Source organism: Anomaloglossus baeobatrachus, chromosome 11, assembly GCF_048569485.1.
Source record: "Anomaloglossus baeobatrachus isolate aAnoBae1 chromosome 11, aAnoBae1.hap1, whole genome shotgun sequence".
Taxonomy (NCBI): domain Eukaryota; kingdom Metazoa; phylum Chordata; class Amphibia; order Anura; family Aromobatidae; genus Anomaloglossus; species Anomaloglossus baeobatrachus.
The window spans coordinates 31348157-31363564 of NC_134363.1; the positions used below are offsets into that span (position 1 = coordinate 31348157).

Here is a 15408-nt window from a genome sequence, read left to right on the forward strand (position 1 = left end):
GTGCCTCTATATAGTAATAGTCCCCCACTCTGTGTCTCTATATAGTAATAGTCCCCACTCTGTGCCTCTATATAGTAATAGTCCCCACTCTGTGCCTCTATATAGTAATAGTCCCCACTCTGTGCTCTATATAGTAATAGTCCCCACTCTGTGCCTCTATATAGTAATAGTCCCCCACTCTGTGTCCTCTATATAGTAATAGTCCACCACTCTGTGTCTCTATATAGTAATAGTCCACCACTCTGTGTCTCTATATAGTAATAGTCCCCACTCTGTGCCTCTATATAGTAATAGTCCCCACTCTGTGCCTCTATATAGTAATAGTCCCCACTCTGTGTCCTCTATATAGTAATAGTCCACCACTCTGTGTCTCTATATAGTAATAGTCCCCCACTCTGTGTCTCTATATAGTAATAGTCCCCCACTCTGTGTCTCTATATAGTAATAGTCCCCCACTCTGTGTCCTCTATATAGTAATAGTCACCCACTCTGTGCCTCTATATAGTAATAGTCCCCCACTCTGTGTCTCTATATAGTAATAGTCCCCACTCTGTGCCTCTATATAGTAATAGTCCCCACTCTGTGCCTCTATATAGTAATAGTCACCACTCTGTGCCTCTATATAGTAATAGTCACCACTCTGTGCCTCTATATAGTAATAGTCCCCACTCTGTGTCTCTATATAGTAATAGTCACCACTCTGTGTCTCTATATAGTAATAGTCCACCACTCTGGGCCTCTATATAGTAATAGTCCCCACTCTGTGCCTCTATATAGTAATAGTCCCCACTCTGTGCCTCTATATAGTAATAGTCACCACTCTGTGCCTCTATATAGTAATAGTCACCACTCTGTGTCCTCTATATAGTAATAGTCACCACTCTGGCCTCTATATAGTAATAGTCCCCCACTCTGTGCCTCTATATAGTAATAGTCCACCACTCTGTGCCTCTATATAGTAATAGTCACCACTCTGTGTCTCTATATAGTAATAGTCACCACTCTGGGCCTCTATATAGTAATAGTCCCCCCACTCTGTGCCTCTATATAGTAATAGTCCCCACTCTGTGCCTCTATATAGTAATAGTCACCACTCTGTGCCTCTATATAGTAATAGTCACCACTCTGTGTCCTCTATATAGTAATAGTCAACCACTCTGTGTCCTCTATATAGTAATAGTCCCCCACTCTGTGCCTCTATATAGTAATAGTCACCACTCTGTGCCTCTATATAGTAATAGTCACCACTCTGTGTCTCTCTATATAGTAATAGTCACCACTCTGGGCCTCTATATAGTAATAGTCCCCACTCTGTGCCTCTATATAGTAATAGTCCCCCACTCTGTGCCTCTATATAGTAATAGTCACCACTCTGTGCCTCTATATAGTAATAGTCACCACTCTGTGCCTCTATATAGTAATAGTCACCACTCTGTGCCTCTATATAGTAATAGTCCCCACTCTGTGCCTCTATATAGTAATAGTCACCACTCTGTGGCCTCTATATAGTAGTAGTCCCCACTCTGTGTCTCTATATAGTAATAGTCACCACTCTGTGCCTCTATATAGTAATAGTCCCCACTCTGTGCCTCTATATAGTAATAGTCCCCACTCTGTGCCTCTATATAGTAATAGTCCCCACTCTGTGTCCTCTATATAGTAATAGTCCCCACTCTGTGTCCTCTATATAGTAATAGTCACCACTCTGTGCCTCTATATAGTAATAGTCACCACTCTGTGTCCTCTATATAGTAATAGTCACCACTCTGGGCCTCTATATAGTAAGTCCACCCTTAATAGTCCCCACTCTGTGTCTCTATATAGTAATAGTCACCACTCTGTGTCTCTATATAGTAATAGTCCCCCACTCTGTGTCTCTATATAGTAATAGTCCCCACTCTGTGTCCTCTATATAGTAATAGTCCCCACTCTGTGCCTCTATATAGTAATAGTCCCCCACTCTGTGCCTCTATATAGTAATAGTCCCCACTCTGTGCCTCTATATAGTAATAGTCCCCACTCTGTGCCTCTATATAGTAATAGTCACCACTCTGTGTCCTCTATATAGTAATAGTCCCCCACTCTGTGCCTCTATATAGTAATAGTCCCCCACTCTGTGCCTCTATATAGTAATAGTCCCCCACTCTGTGTCTCTATATAGTAATAGTCCCCCACTCTGTGCCTCTATATAGTAATAGTCACCACTCTGTGCCTCTATATAGTAATAGTCCCCACTCTGTGTCTCTATATAGTAATAGTCCCCACTCTGTGTCTCTATATAGTAATAGTCACCACTCTGTGTCTCTATATAGTAATAGTCACCACTCTGTGTCTCTATATAGTAATAGTCCCCACTCTGTGCCTCTATATAGTAATAGTCCCCCACTCTGTGTCTCTATATAGTAATAGTCACCACTCTGTGTCTCTATATAGTAATAGTCCCCACTCTGTGTCTCTATATAGTAATAGTCACCACTCTGTGTCTCTATATAGTAATAGTCCCCACTCTGTGTCTCTATATAGTAATAGTCACCACTCTGTGTCTCTATATAGTAATAGTCACCACTCTGTGTCTCTATATAGTAATAGTCCCCCACTCTGTGCCTCTATATAGTAATAGTCACCACTCTGTGTCCTCTATATAGTAATAGTCCCCACTCTGTGTCCTCTATATAGTAATAGTCCCCACTCTGTGCCTCTATATAGTAATAGTCCCCACTCTGTGCCTCTATATAGTAATAGTCCCCACTCTGTGCCTCTATATAGTAATAGTCACCACTCTGTGCCTCTATATAGTAATAGTCCCCACTCTGTGCCTCTATATAGTAATAGTCCCCACTCTGTGCCTCTATATAGTAATAGTCCCCACTCTGTGCCTCTATATAGTAATAGTCCCCACTCTGTGCCTCTATATAGTAATAGTCCCCACTCTGTGCCTCTATATAGTAATAGTCCCCACTCTGTGCCTCTATATAGTAATAGTCACCACTCTGTGCCTCTATATAGTAATAGTGCCCACTCTGTGCCTCTATATAGTAATAGTCCCCACTCTGTGCCTCTATATAGTAATAGTCCCCACTCTGTGCCTCTATATAGTAATAGTCCCCACTCTGTGCCTCTATATAGTAATAGTCACCACTCTGTGCCTCTATATAGTAATAGTCACCACTCTGTGCCTCTATATAGTAATAGTCCCCACTCTGTGCCTCTATATAGTAATAGTCCACCACTCTGTGCCTCTATATAGTAATAGTCCCCACTCTGTGCCTCTATATAGTAATAGTCACCACTCTGTGCCTCTATATAGTAATAGTCACCACTCTGTGCCTCTATATAGTAATAGTCCCCACTCTGTGCCTCTATATAGTAATAGTCCCCACTCTGTGCCTCTATATAGTAATAGTCACCACTCTGTGCCTCTATATAGTAATAGTCACCACTCTGTGCCTCTATATAGTAACAGTCCCCACTCTGTGTCTCTATATAGTAATAGTCCCCACTCTGTGCCTCTATATAGTAATAGTCACCACTCTGTGTCCTCTATATAGTAATAGTCACCACTCTGTGTCCTCTATATAGTAATAGTCCCCACTCTGTGCCTCTATATAGTAATAGTCCCCACTCTGTGTCTCTATATAGTAATAGTCCCCACTCTGTGCCTCTATATAGTAATAGTCACCACTCTGTGTCCTCTATATAGTAATAGTCCCCACTCTGTGCCTCTATATAGTAATAGTCCACCACTCTGTGCCTCTATATAGTAATAGTCCACCACTCTGTGCCTCTATATAGTAATAGTCACCACTCTGTGCCTCTATATAGTAATAGTCCCCACTCTGTGCCTCTATATAGTAATAGTCACCACTCTGTGCCTCTATATAGTAATAGTCACCACTCTGTGCCTCTATATAGTAATAGTCACCACTCTGTGCCTCTATATAGTAATAGTCACCACTCTGTGTCTCTATATAGTAATAGTCCCCACTCTGTGTCTCTATATAGTAATAGTCCCCACTCTGTGTCTCTATATAGTAATAGTCACCACTCTGTGCCTCTATATAGTAATAGTCACCACTCTGTGCCTCTATATAGTAATAGTCACCACTCTGTGCCTCTATATAGTAATAGTCACCACTCTGTGCCTCTATATAGTAATAGTCCCCACTCTGTGCCTCTATATAGTAATAGTCCCCACTCTGTGTCTCTATATAGTAATAGTCCCCACTCTGTGCCTCTATATAGTAATAGTCACCACTCTGTGCCTCTATATAGTAATAGTCACCACTCTGTGCCTCTATATAGTAATAGTCACCACTCTGTGTCTCTATATAGTAATAGTCACCACTCTGTGTCTCTATATAGTGATAGTCACCACTCTGTGCCTCTATATAGTGATAGTCCCCCACTCTGTGTCTCTATATAGTAATAGTCCCCACTCTGTGCCTCTATATAGTAATAGTCCCCACTCTGTGTCTCTATATAGTAATAGTCACCACTCTGTGCCTCTATATAGTAATAGTCCCCACTCTGTGTCTCTATATAGTAATAGTCCCCACTCTGTGCCTCTATATAGTAATAGTCACCACTCTGTGTCTCTATATAGTAATAGTCACCACTCTGTGTCTCTATATAGTAATAGTCACCACTCTGTGCCTCTATATAGTAATAGTCCCCACTCTGTGTCTCTATATAGTAATAGTCCCCACTCTGTGCCTCTATATAGTAATAGTCCCCACTCTGTGTCTCTATATAGTAATAGTCCCCACTCTGTGCCTCTATATAGTAATAGTCCCCACTCTGTGTCTCTATATAGTAATAGTCCCCACTCTGTGTCTCTATATAGTAATAGTCCCCACTCTGTGCCTCTATATAGTAATAGTCACCACTCTGTGCCTCTATATAGTAATAGTCACCACTCTGTGTCTCTATATAGTAATAGTCCCCACTCTGTGTCTCTATATAGTAATAGTCACCACTCTGTGTCTCTATATAGTAATAGTCACCACTCTGTGTCTCTATATAGTAATAGTCCCCACTCTGTGCCTCTATATAGTAATAGTCCCCACTCTGTGTCTCTATATAGTAATAGTCCCCACTCTGTGTCTCTATATAGTAATAGTCACCACTCTGTGTCTCTATATAGTAATAGTCACCACTCTGTGTCTCTATATAGTAATAGTCCCCACACTGTGCCTCTATATAGTAATAGTCACCACTCTGTGTCTCTATATAGTAATAGTCACCACTCTGTGTCTCTATATAGTAATAGTCACCACTCTGTGCCTCTATATAGTAATAGTCACCACTCTGTGTCTCTATATAGTAATAGTCCCCACTCTGTGTCTCTATATAGTAATAGTCACCACTCTGTGTCTCTATATAGTAATAGTCCCCACTCTGTGTCTCTATATAGTAATAGTCACCACTCTGTGTCTCTATATAGTAATAGTCACCACTCTGTGTCTCTATATAGTAATAGTCACCACTCTGTGTCTCTATATAGTAATAGTCCCCACACTGTGCCTCTATATAGTAATAGTCCCCACTCTGTGTCTCTATATAGTAATAGTCACCACTCTGTGTCTCTATATAGTAATAGTCACCACTCTGTGTCTCTATATAGTAATAGTCACCACTCTGTGCCTCTATATAGTAATAGTCCCCACTCTGTGTCTCTATATAGTAATAGTCACCACTCTGTGTCTCTATATAGTAATAGTCACCACTCTGTGCCTCTATATAGTAATAGTCCCCACTCTGTGTCTCTATATAGTAATAGTCCCCACTCTGTGCCTCTATATAGTAATAGTCCCCACTCTGTGTCTCTATATAGTAATAGTCACCACTCTGTGCCTCTATATAGTAATAGTCCCCACTCTGTGTCTCTATATAGTAATAGTCCCCACTCTGTGCCTCTATATAGTAATAGTCCCCACTCTGTGTCTCTATATAGTAATAGTCCCCACTCTGTGCCTCTATATAGTAATAGTCACCACTCTGTGCCTCTATATAGTAATAGTCACCACTCTGTGCCTCTATATAGTAATAGTCACCACTCTGTGCCTCTATATAGTAATAGTCACCACTCTGTGTCTCTATATAGTAATAGTCACCACTCTGTGTCTCTATATAGTGATAGTCACCACTCTGTGCCTCTATATAGTAATAGTCCCCACTCTGTGCCTCCATATAGTAATACTCTGTGCCTCTATATAGTAATAGTCCCCACTCTGTGCCTCTATATAGTAATAGTCCCCACTCTGTGCCTCTATATAGTAATAGTCCCCACTCTGTGCCTCTATATAGTAATAGTCCCCACTCTGTGCCTCTATATAGTAATAGTCCCCACTCTGTGCCTCTATATAGTAATAGTCCCCACTCTGTGCCTCTATATAGTAATAGTCACCACTCTGTGTCTCTATATAGTAATAGTCCCCACTCTGTGTCTCTATATAGTAATAGTCACCACTCTGTGTCTCTATATAGTAATAGTCACCACTCTGTGTCTCTATATAGTAATAGTCACCACTCTGTGTCTCTATATAGTAATAGTCCCCACACTGTGCCTCTATATAGTAATAGTCCCCACTCTGTGTCTCTATATAGTAATAGTCACCACTCTGTGTCTCTATATAGTAATAGTCACCACTCTGTGTCTCTATATAGTAATAGTCACCACTCTGTGCCTCTATATAGTAATAGTCCCCACTCTGTGTCTCTATATAGTAATAGTCACCACTCTGTGTCTCTATATAGTAATAGTCACCACTCTGTGCCTCTATATAGTAATAGTCCCCACTCTGTGTCTCTATATAGTAATAGTCCCCACTCTGTGCCTCTATATAGTAATAGTCCCCACTCTGTGTCTCTATATAGTAATAGTCACCACTCTGTGCCTCTATATAGTAATAGTCCCCACTCTGTGTCTCTATATAGTAATAGTCCCCACTCTGTGCCTCTATATAGTAATAGTCCCCACTCTGTGTCTCTATATAGTAATAGTCCCCACTCTGTGCCTCTATATAGTAATAGTCACCACTCTGTGCCTCTATATAGTAATAGTCACCACTCTGTGCCTCTATATAGTAATAGTCACCACTCTGTGCCTCTATATAGTAATAGTCACCACTCTGTGTCTCTATATAGTAATAGTCACCACTCTGTGTCTCTATATAGTGATAGTCACCACTCTGTGCCTCTATATAGTAATAGTCCCCACTCTGTGCCTCCATATAGTAATACTCTGTGCCTCTATATAGTAATAGTCCCCACTCTGTGCCTCTATATAGTAATAGTCCCCACTCTGTGCCTCTATATAGTAATAGTCCCCACTCTGTGCCTCTATATAGTAATAGTCCCCACTCTGTGCCTCTATATAGTAATAGTCCCCACTCTGTGCCTCTATATAGTAATAGTCCCCACTCTGTGCCTCTATATAGTAATAGTCCCCACTCTGTGCCTCTATATAGTAATAGTCCCCACTCTGTGCCTCTATATAGTAATAGTCCCCACTCTGTGTCTCTATATAGTAATAGTCCCCACTCTGTGCCTCTATATAGTAATAGTCCCCACTCTGTGCCTCTATATAGTAATAGTCCCCACTCTGTGCCTCTATATAGTAATAGTCCCCACTCTGTGCCTCTATATAGTGATAGTCACCACTCTGTGCCTCTATATAGTGATAGTCACCACTCTGTGCCTCTATATAGTAATAGTCCCCACTCTGTGCCTCTATATAGTAATAGTCCCCACTCTGTGCCTCTATATAGTAATAGTCCCCACTCTGTGCCTCTATATAGTAATAGTCCCCACACTGTGCCTCTATATAGTAATAGTCCCCACTCTGTGCCTCTATATAGTAATAGTCCCCACTCTGTACCTCTATATAGTAATAGTACCCACTCTGTGCCTCTATATAGTAATAGTCCCCACTCTGTGCCTCTATATAGTAATAGTCCCCACTCTGTGCCTCTATATAGTAATAGTCCCCACTCTGTGCCTCTATATAGTAATAGTCCCCACTCTGTGCCTCTATATAGTAATAGTCCCCACTCTGTGCCTCTATATAGTAATAGTCCCCACTCTGTGCCTCTATATAGTAATAGTCCCCACACTGTGCCTCTATATAGTAATAGTCCCCACTCTGTGCCTCTATATAGTAATAGTCCCCACTCTGTACCTCTATATAGTAATAGTCCCCACTCTGTGCCTCTATATAGTAATAGTCCCCACTTTGTGCCTCTATATAGTATTAGTGCCCACTTTGTGCCTCTATATAGTAATAGTCCCCACTCTGTGCCTCTATATAGTAATAGTCTGTGCCTTTATATAATAATAGTCCCCACTTTGTGCCTCTATATAGTAATAGTCCCCATTTTCTGCCTCTATATAGTAATAGTCCCCATTTTGTGCCTCCATATAGTAACATTGCCTTCTCTTTAATTCTGTGATTCTAGACTTAAGAAGAAATCGGTACAATAACGCAGCTTGTCTCAGGGTCTCCATTAGTTGTCACTTAGTTCTTCCTTTGGGTTTCTTTAGACTTTTCACCTTACAGTCTCGCACCACAGACACAATATTTGGAAGTTGTCGGCAGCAGATTCGTCCTTCGATTACATCACTCGCTCTTCTCGAGTGTATGGAGGAAAGTTGTCAGGAAATGTGCCAACCACTGCAAGGAAACGCCAAGATTACCGGAAATCGGTGACGCAACATGGCCCCTGACAATGTGCCGTTATACCAGGTGTCATCTGGGGGATTGATGTCCCCACCCTCGTTACTGGTGATTGACAGGATTTGCCTGGAGTGAGCGCAGACTGCAGAGAAAGATCAGCCCTGCCATAGCGGTCAACCACCAGTGAGGGACGCGGGATATGCCGAACCAGTTCACCGCGCCCAGAAGGCACCAAACGCCTAATTATCCCTTGTCTGCAAGAACGAGAGATATTGCCTCTTGTCTTAATAAGTCAAGGTATCTGAAGTCTTCTTCTTGGATCTCCAGTGCCGAGGAGTCGAAGACCTTCCTATTCACGTAGAGTATAGCAGTAGTACTGTCTTATAACCCTTGTGCACTTTTATAAGCCTCAGACTGTAAAGTTTACGGCACGGCCCTTTAATACCCTCTTTTATAGTATAATCCACCTTGGAGGAGGCTGCGAGGAAGACGTCGGAGATGGCTGTGTGCGAAGACACACGTAGCTGCGGCGCGCACCTCCCCAAGTATCAACAATGCTTGGCGGTGGTTAACCCCGTCTCCTCCTCATTATTAGACGGAAGGATTTGGATTTCCCCAAAAATGGAAAACGTCTTATTACGACTTGTCTAATGTCTTCAGAGGAACTCTCAGTTTCTTATCCGCACCGTCAGACTTTACCAAAACTGCTCACCAGATCGGCGGCAGGGGTACTAGCTTTAGAGACATAATACGATTGCACTAATTTTTTATTACTAAACATTTGATTGTTTTTGGATGACGGGTGTCATTACTATGAACCAGATCATTCGTCCGGGATCAGATCTTTTTTTTTTCTGTCTATGTAACATGATTCAGCAGTTTCCTCTTCTCCTGGTGAGTCTTATATACTTTGTCTCTTGAGATACAAATTCCTTGACTCCTCCGTCTGATAATCCAGCACCTATCAGGTCCCCATGTTGCTGAATTAAAGGGATCTTGCTGCATGGCTTCCAGCAGAACCACCGTCAGGGTATTAGTGATTACTGCCCTTACTGGGGGGTGCCCGGACTGAGTGAGACACCCGGGTAGCATGTCTCACCAAGTCCGGGCTCCGCCTTTTTGCTTCTGCAGGATTCAGCCATTTCAGTATTCATTGGACATTCAGATAAAATATATTCCAGCATGGCAATAGTTAACAGCAGCCAGCCAACAAGCTAATGTCAACGCGCATGTCGTCGGCGTATGATGTCACTGCCATGAGCCGTCATGTTCACATTGCATAGATCAAGTAGGAAGAGAACGCCAGGTAAGTAAAAACTTTCCAATTTGCTTGTACTGAAAAGCAGCAATACGGGGAACAGATATATAGTGGCCAGGATGAAGAGACGTGGGGCCAAGATGGAGAGACGTGGGGCCAAGATGGAGAGACGTGGAGCCAGGGTGGAAAGACTAGGAGCCAGTATAGAGAAATGGGGCCAGGATGGAAAGCGGGGAGCCAGGATGGGGGGAGACGTGGGGCCAGGATGGGGAGAGACGTGGGGCCAGGATGGAGAGAGACGTGAGGCCAGGATGGGGAGAGACGTGGGGCCAGGATGGGGAGAGACACGGGACCGGGATGGGGAGAGACGTGGGGCCAGGATGGGGAGAGACAAGGGCCAAGATGGGGAGAGACAAGGGCCAGGATGGGGAGAGATGTGGGGCCAGGATGGGGAGAGACAAGGGCCAGGATGGGGAGAGACATGGGGCCAGGATGGGGAGAGACATGGGGCCAGGATGGGGAGAGACGCGGGGTCAGGATGGGGAGACGCGGGGCCGAAATGGGGAGAGACGTGGGGCCGGGATGGAGAGACGCGGGGCCAGGATGGGGAGAGACGTGGGGCCAGGATGGGGAGAGACATGGGGCCAGGATGGGGAGAGACAAGGGCCAGGATGGGGAGAGACGCGGGGTCAGGATGGGGAGACGCGGGGCCGGGATGGGGAGAGACGTGGGGCCGGGATGGAGAGACGCGGGGCCAGGATGGGGAGAGACGTGGGGCCAGGATGGGGAGAGACAAGGGCCAGGATGGGGAGAGACGCGGGGTCAGGATGGAGAGACACGGCACCAGGATGGAGAGACGCGGGGCCAGGATGGAGAGACGCGGGGCCGGAATGGGGAGAGACGCAGGGCCGGGATGGATAGACGCAGGGCCGGGATGAGGAGAGACACGGGGCCAGAATGGGGAGACAAGGGCCGGGATAGAGAAACCGGGGGCCGGGATAGAGACACCGGGGGCCGGGATGGAGACACCGGGGGCCGGGATGGAGACACCGGGGGCCGGGATGGAGACACCGGGGGCCGGGATGGAGACACCGGGGGCCGGGATGGAGACACCGGGGGCCGGAATGGAGACACCGGGGGCCGGGATGGAGACACCGGGGGCCGGGATGGAGAGACGTGGGACCAGGATGGAGAGACGTGGGACCAGGAGGAGACACGGGGAACCAGAATGGATAGAAATGTACTGACGGCACACTGACAGCACGTACTGACGGCACACCAACGGCGCCTACTGACGGCACACAGACGGCACACAGATGGCGCCTACTGACGGCACACAGATGGCACACAGATGGCGCCTACTGACGGCACACAGACGGCACACAGATGGCGCCTACTGACGGCACACAGACAGCAGATCAGTGTCCCCCCTGGAGCTACAGACCAGAACAATACTTATTTTGCTTCCCTGCATCGGGAGAACTACAGATCTCAGCAAACATGTGATGCAGACACAGAAGACATGACGACTGAGGTGCTTTATTATAGAAGAATATAACAATGGATGGACGGTCACTTCTTATCACGGGATCTCGCTGTCGGTCTGCAGAGAAGGAGATGAATATTACAGTAAATATAAAAAAAAATGTAAAAAAATAAATAAATAATAATGTTTAGGAAAAAAAAAATGAATAAATAAAAATTGTGGAACGATTGGGGGTTTTGTATTGGAGCCCACCTGGAGGCGGTGATACACCCAGTCCAGGAGGGTGGTCAGATTGGTGTAGACCCCCGGCCGATTGGGTCTCCCGCAGCCTTCTCCCCAGCTGACAATGCCAAGCTGCCACCAGAAGCCGCCCTCCTGGCAGACGAGAGGACCCCCGCTGTCTCCCTGCGAAGGAGAAGAGAAAAGGCATTATAGTTAAAGTCTGTCCTATTCGTGAACCAGGAGGCCCCGGATGAACATTCCTATATTTCCCTTTCATACAGTAGATGGTAATTTTCTATTGTAGTCTGTAGAAAGGTGAATCGTGAGAACGCACCCGACGCCCTGTTATCTCCAAACCGAGAAACACTGAGCGTTCGATTAGTCCTAATGATTTTATTATTTAGATTACACCGGGGAACGGGGAAGTTTATGGCTCCATTATTGAGCCGTCTGCCCGAAAGCCATGGGAAAGTCCGCTATAGATCTACAGAAACAACGGAGATAACAAAGGTCAGAGGATCGGGGGCACTCGAATAAGAGCTGTGCTGTGGTGTCTCTGTGTGCCGCCCCCGTACCAGCAGCCGGGCTGCTCGGATCTGGACCCGCGGTGTGGCTCGAGGGATTCTACCGGACCCAGGGATCACGCAGACACTTCAAATGAAAGGGGACGTATTTGTACGGGATTTGCCGTAGACAGTCTGTGTGTCACCACCTACGGTGTGTGGTGAGGTGTGGCACCACCGCTGCTGTTGTGGGGCACCCGGGGGCGATGGTCTAGCAGCTGGATGTTAACCCCTCCGTGGGTAGAGATGGTTGCCCCGGGGCCCGGTGACTCTGTGCTGGGGACGGTGATGGCGAGGGCCGGCGCGCCTGGTCGGACCGGGGAGTCTCAGTTTACTCACGATTAAATGAATCAGACAAGTCCAATGGTTAACCAAGGTGCTAGTGGCCGATTGCCATGGCCGAGTGTATTCTGGTCCCTCACCCGGGGTGACGGTCCGGGTCACTTTCCTCTGCACTGTGTTTTTGGTGTGGTGGACTTCCCGGTGTGGAACACGGGCGTCCGCACCCGGTACTTCTGTTGGGAGCCTTGCCCGCTGACGCTGACCCGTGGGATCTACCGGGCCCTGGCGGATGCCCTATCCCTCTCAGTGGGTGGTTGTCTGCTTTTGGGACTTTGGGTGGGACAGGACCTATAATCCTACCCTCATTCAGTAATTAGCTAGGCCGTTGGTTCCGATCCTGGCTTCAGGGTCCAAGTACCCCCTCTGTGCACGGTTTCCGGGTCGGGCCTCCGGTGTCGGTACCGGCGGGCTCCAACCCTGCCCTGGTCCACCTCAGATCTCCGGCTGCCGTCTTCCCATCTCCTGACAGACACGGACCACCGTCTGCCACCTAGTCAGTACGCCGGGGCTCCAACCCCGACGCCTCTGCTCTCTGAACTTGAGCTTCACTTTCTCCTCCTGCTCCACTCCAGTCAACTCCTACTTCAACTCAGACTCAACTCCACTCAACTGACTGTTTTTCCCGCCCCGGGTTCTCTAGACCCCTAGGTGGGCGTTCTCCATCTGCCTGGTCCCGCCCACTGGTGTGCCTTTCCTACCCTGGGGGGGGTGACTAGGATTTTGTTGGTTAGGTTTAACCCTGTGAGGGATGGTGTTATGCGGGGGACTACGCTGTGTGACCACCTGGCGGTGCCAGGGCATCACATCTGCACAGTGGGTGGATGGGGCTCTGCTGCGCAGAGAGAGGCTGCAGATTAGCCGCAGCACTAACTCATTATGGCCTCCCTTCATCACTAGCATTGGTCTCAGAGGTCGGACAGCGTTCATGGTGGAAACTAAGTCTCCAGTTAGGCTTTTCGACAACGTGTGAGCAAAGTTAGGTCATCAATGTCTGATCAGCTGTCCTCGGTGCCGGTCGCGGCATTTTGCATGGTCTGTTAGGAGTTCCGTGTGTCATCAGTGTGCTATCTGTTTAGCATCCAGATAGCACACGGACAACATGAACTTGTATACTTACCTGTCTCCGGCGCTGCTGTCACACTTGCTCCCGGGTCCGCTGTCAGTGCAGTGAATATTCATGAGGCATAATGAGTGGAACCCGGAAGCAACAGCAGTGCTGGTGATAGGTAAGTATAAAAATCCATTTATTTCAGTGACATGTCCTTCTGTTTGTGTCACATCAGTATGCGGTCCGCATGACATCTGTGCTGCCGGCCTACCTATCTCCGGCGCTGCTGTCATTCTTGCTCCCTGCACACTTGTCCTGTCATAATTGATCTTAGTTGTCCACAATAAAACTGAAGTTTTTTACCTTGGAAGCATCGTTGCCGGACAATCTCTTTTCCTATTGAAGTTTCTGCTGACTTGCTCCCGGGCCTGCAGTCAGTGCAGTGAATATTCATGAGGCATAATCAGCAGGACCCGGAAGCAACAGCAGCGCCGGAGACAGGCAAGTATAAAAATCCATTTCACATCAGTGTGTGGTCATACCACACATTCCAGCAACACAGCCTAAAGTAGTACACAATCCCTTTAATGCAAAAAAACCCAAACATTTTTCTATTCCTTTTTTACTATTATGTTTGTGCATCTTCCTTTTTTTCTGCATTTTAGCAGGAGGAGGTAAAAGCCGCAGTAAAATGTGCTGCAAATTTTGCCTCGGATGCGTTTAAAGTGACGACATATTACAATTGTGCAGATAAAATGGACAATCCAGAGGAAAATAATGAAAAATTTATTGAAACCCATTCAGCAGCGGTATGTGCTGCACGGTACAGGAGCGGTATGTGCTGCACGGTACAGGAGCGGTATGTGCTGCACGGTACAGGAGCGGTATGTGGTGCCTGGTACAGGAGCGGTATGTGGTGCCTGGTACAGGAGCGGTATGTGCTGCACGGTACAGGAGCGGTATGTGCTGCACGGTACAGGAGCGGTATGTGCTGCACGGTACAGGAGCGGTATGTGCTGCACGGTACAGGAGCGGTATGTGCTGCCTGGTACAGGAGCGGTATGTGGTGCACGGTACAGGAGCGGTATGTGCTGCACGGTACAGGAGCGGTATGTGCTGCACGGTACAGGAGCGGTATGTGCTGCACGGTACAGGAGCGGTATGTGCTGCACGGTACAGGAGCGGTATGTGCTGCACGGTACAGGAGCGGTATGTGCTGCACGGTACAGGAGCGGTATGTGCTGCACGGTACAGGAGCGGTATGTGCTGCACGGTACAGGAGCGGTATGTGCTGCACGGTACAGGAGCGGTATGTGCTGCACGGTACAGGAGCGGTATGTGCTGCACGGTACAGGAGCGGTATGTGCTGCACGGTACAGGAGCGGTATGTGCTGCACGGTACAGGAGCGGTATGTGCTGCACGGTACAGGAGCGGTATGTGCTGCACGGTACAGGAGCGGTATGTGCTGCACGGTACAGGAGCGGTATGTGCTGCCTGGTACAGGAGCGGTATGTGCTGCACGGTACAGGAGTGGTATGTGCTGCACGGTACAGGAGCGGTATGTGGTGCCTGGTACAGGAGCGGTATGTGCTGCACGGTACAGGAGCGGTATGTGCTGCACGGTACAGGAGTGGTATGTGCTGCACGGTACAGGAGCGGTATGTGGTGCCTGGTACAGGAGCGGTATGTGCTGCAGGGTACAGGAGCGGTATGTGCTGCACGGTACAGGAGCGGTATGTGGTGCCTGGTACAGGAGCGGTATGTGCTGCACGGTACAGGAGCGGTATGTGCTGCACGGTACAGGAGCGGTACGT

At 47.0% G+C, this 15408-nt stretch overlaps 1 protein-coding gene across 1 annotated transcript in view; it reads right to left on the minus strand.

The window, feature by feature from the left end:
- Nucleotides 1-11454: 11454 nt before the first annotated feature.
- LOC142256218 (transmembrane protease serine 3-like) overlaps nt 11455-15408 on the minus strand; it is a 33920-nt gene continuing 29966 nt past the window's right edge. Inside the window, exons 13-14 of the mRNA XM_075327790.1 lie at nt 11671-11823; nt 11455-11535 (exon numbers count right to left, since the gene is read on the minus strand). Of these exons, the coding sequence (XP_075183905.1) occupies nt 11515-11535; nt 11671-11823 (174 nt within the window). The 3' untranslated portion in view covers nt 11455-11514. The remainder of the gene's footprint in view (nt 11536-11670; nt 11824-15408) is intronic.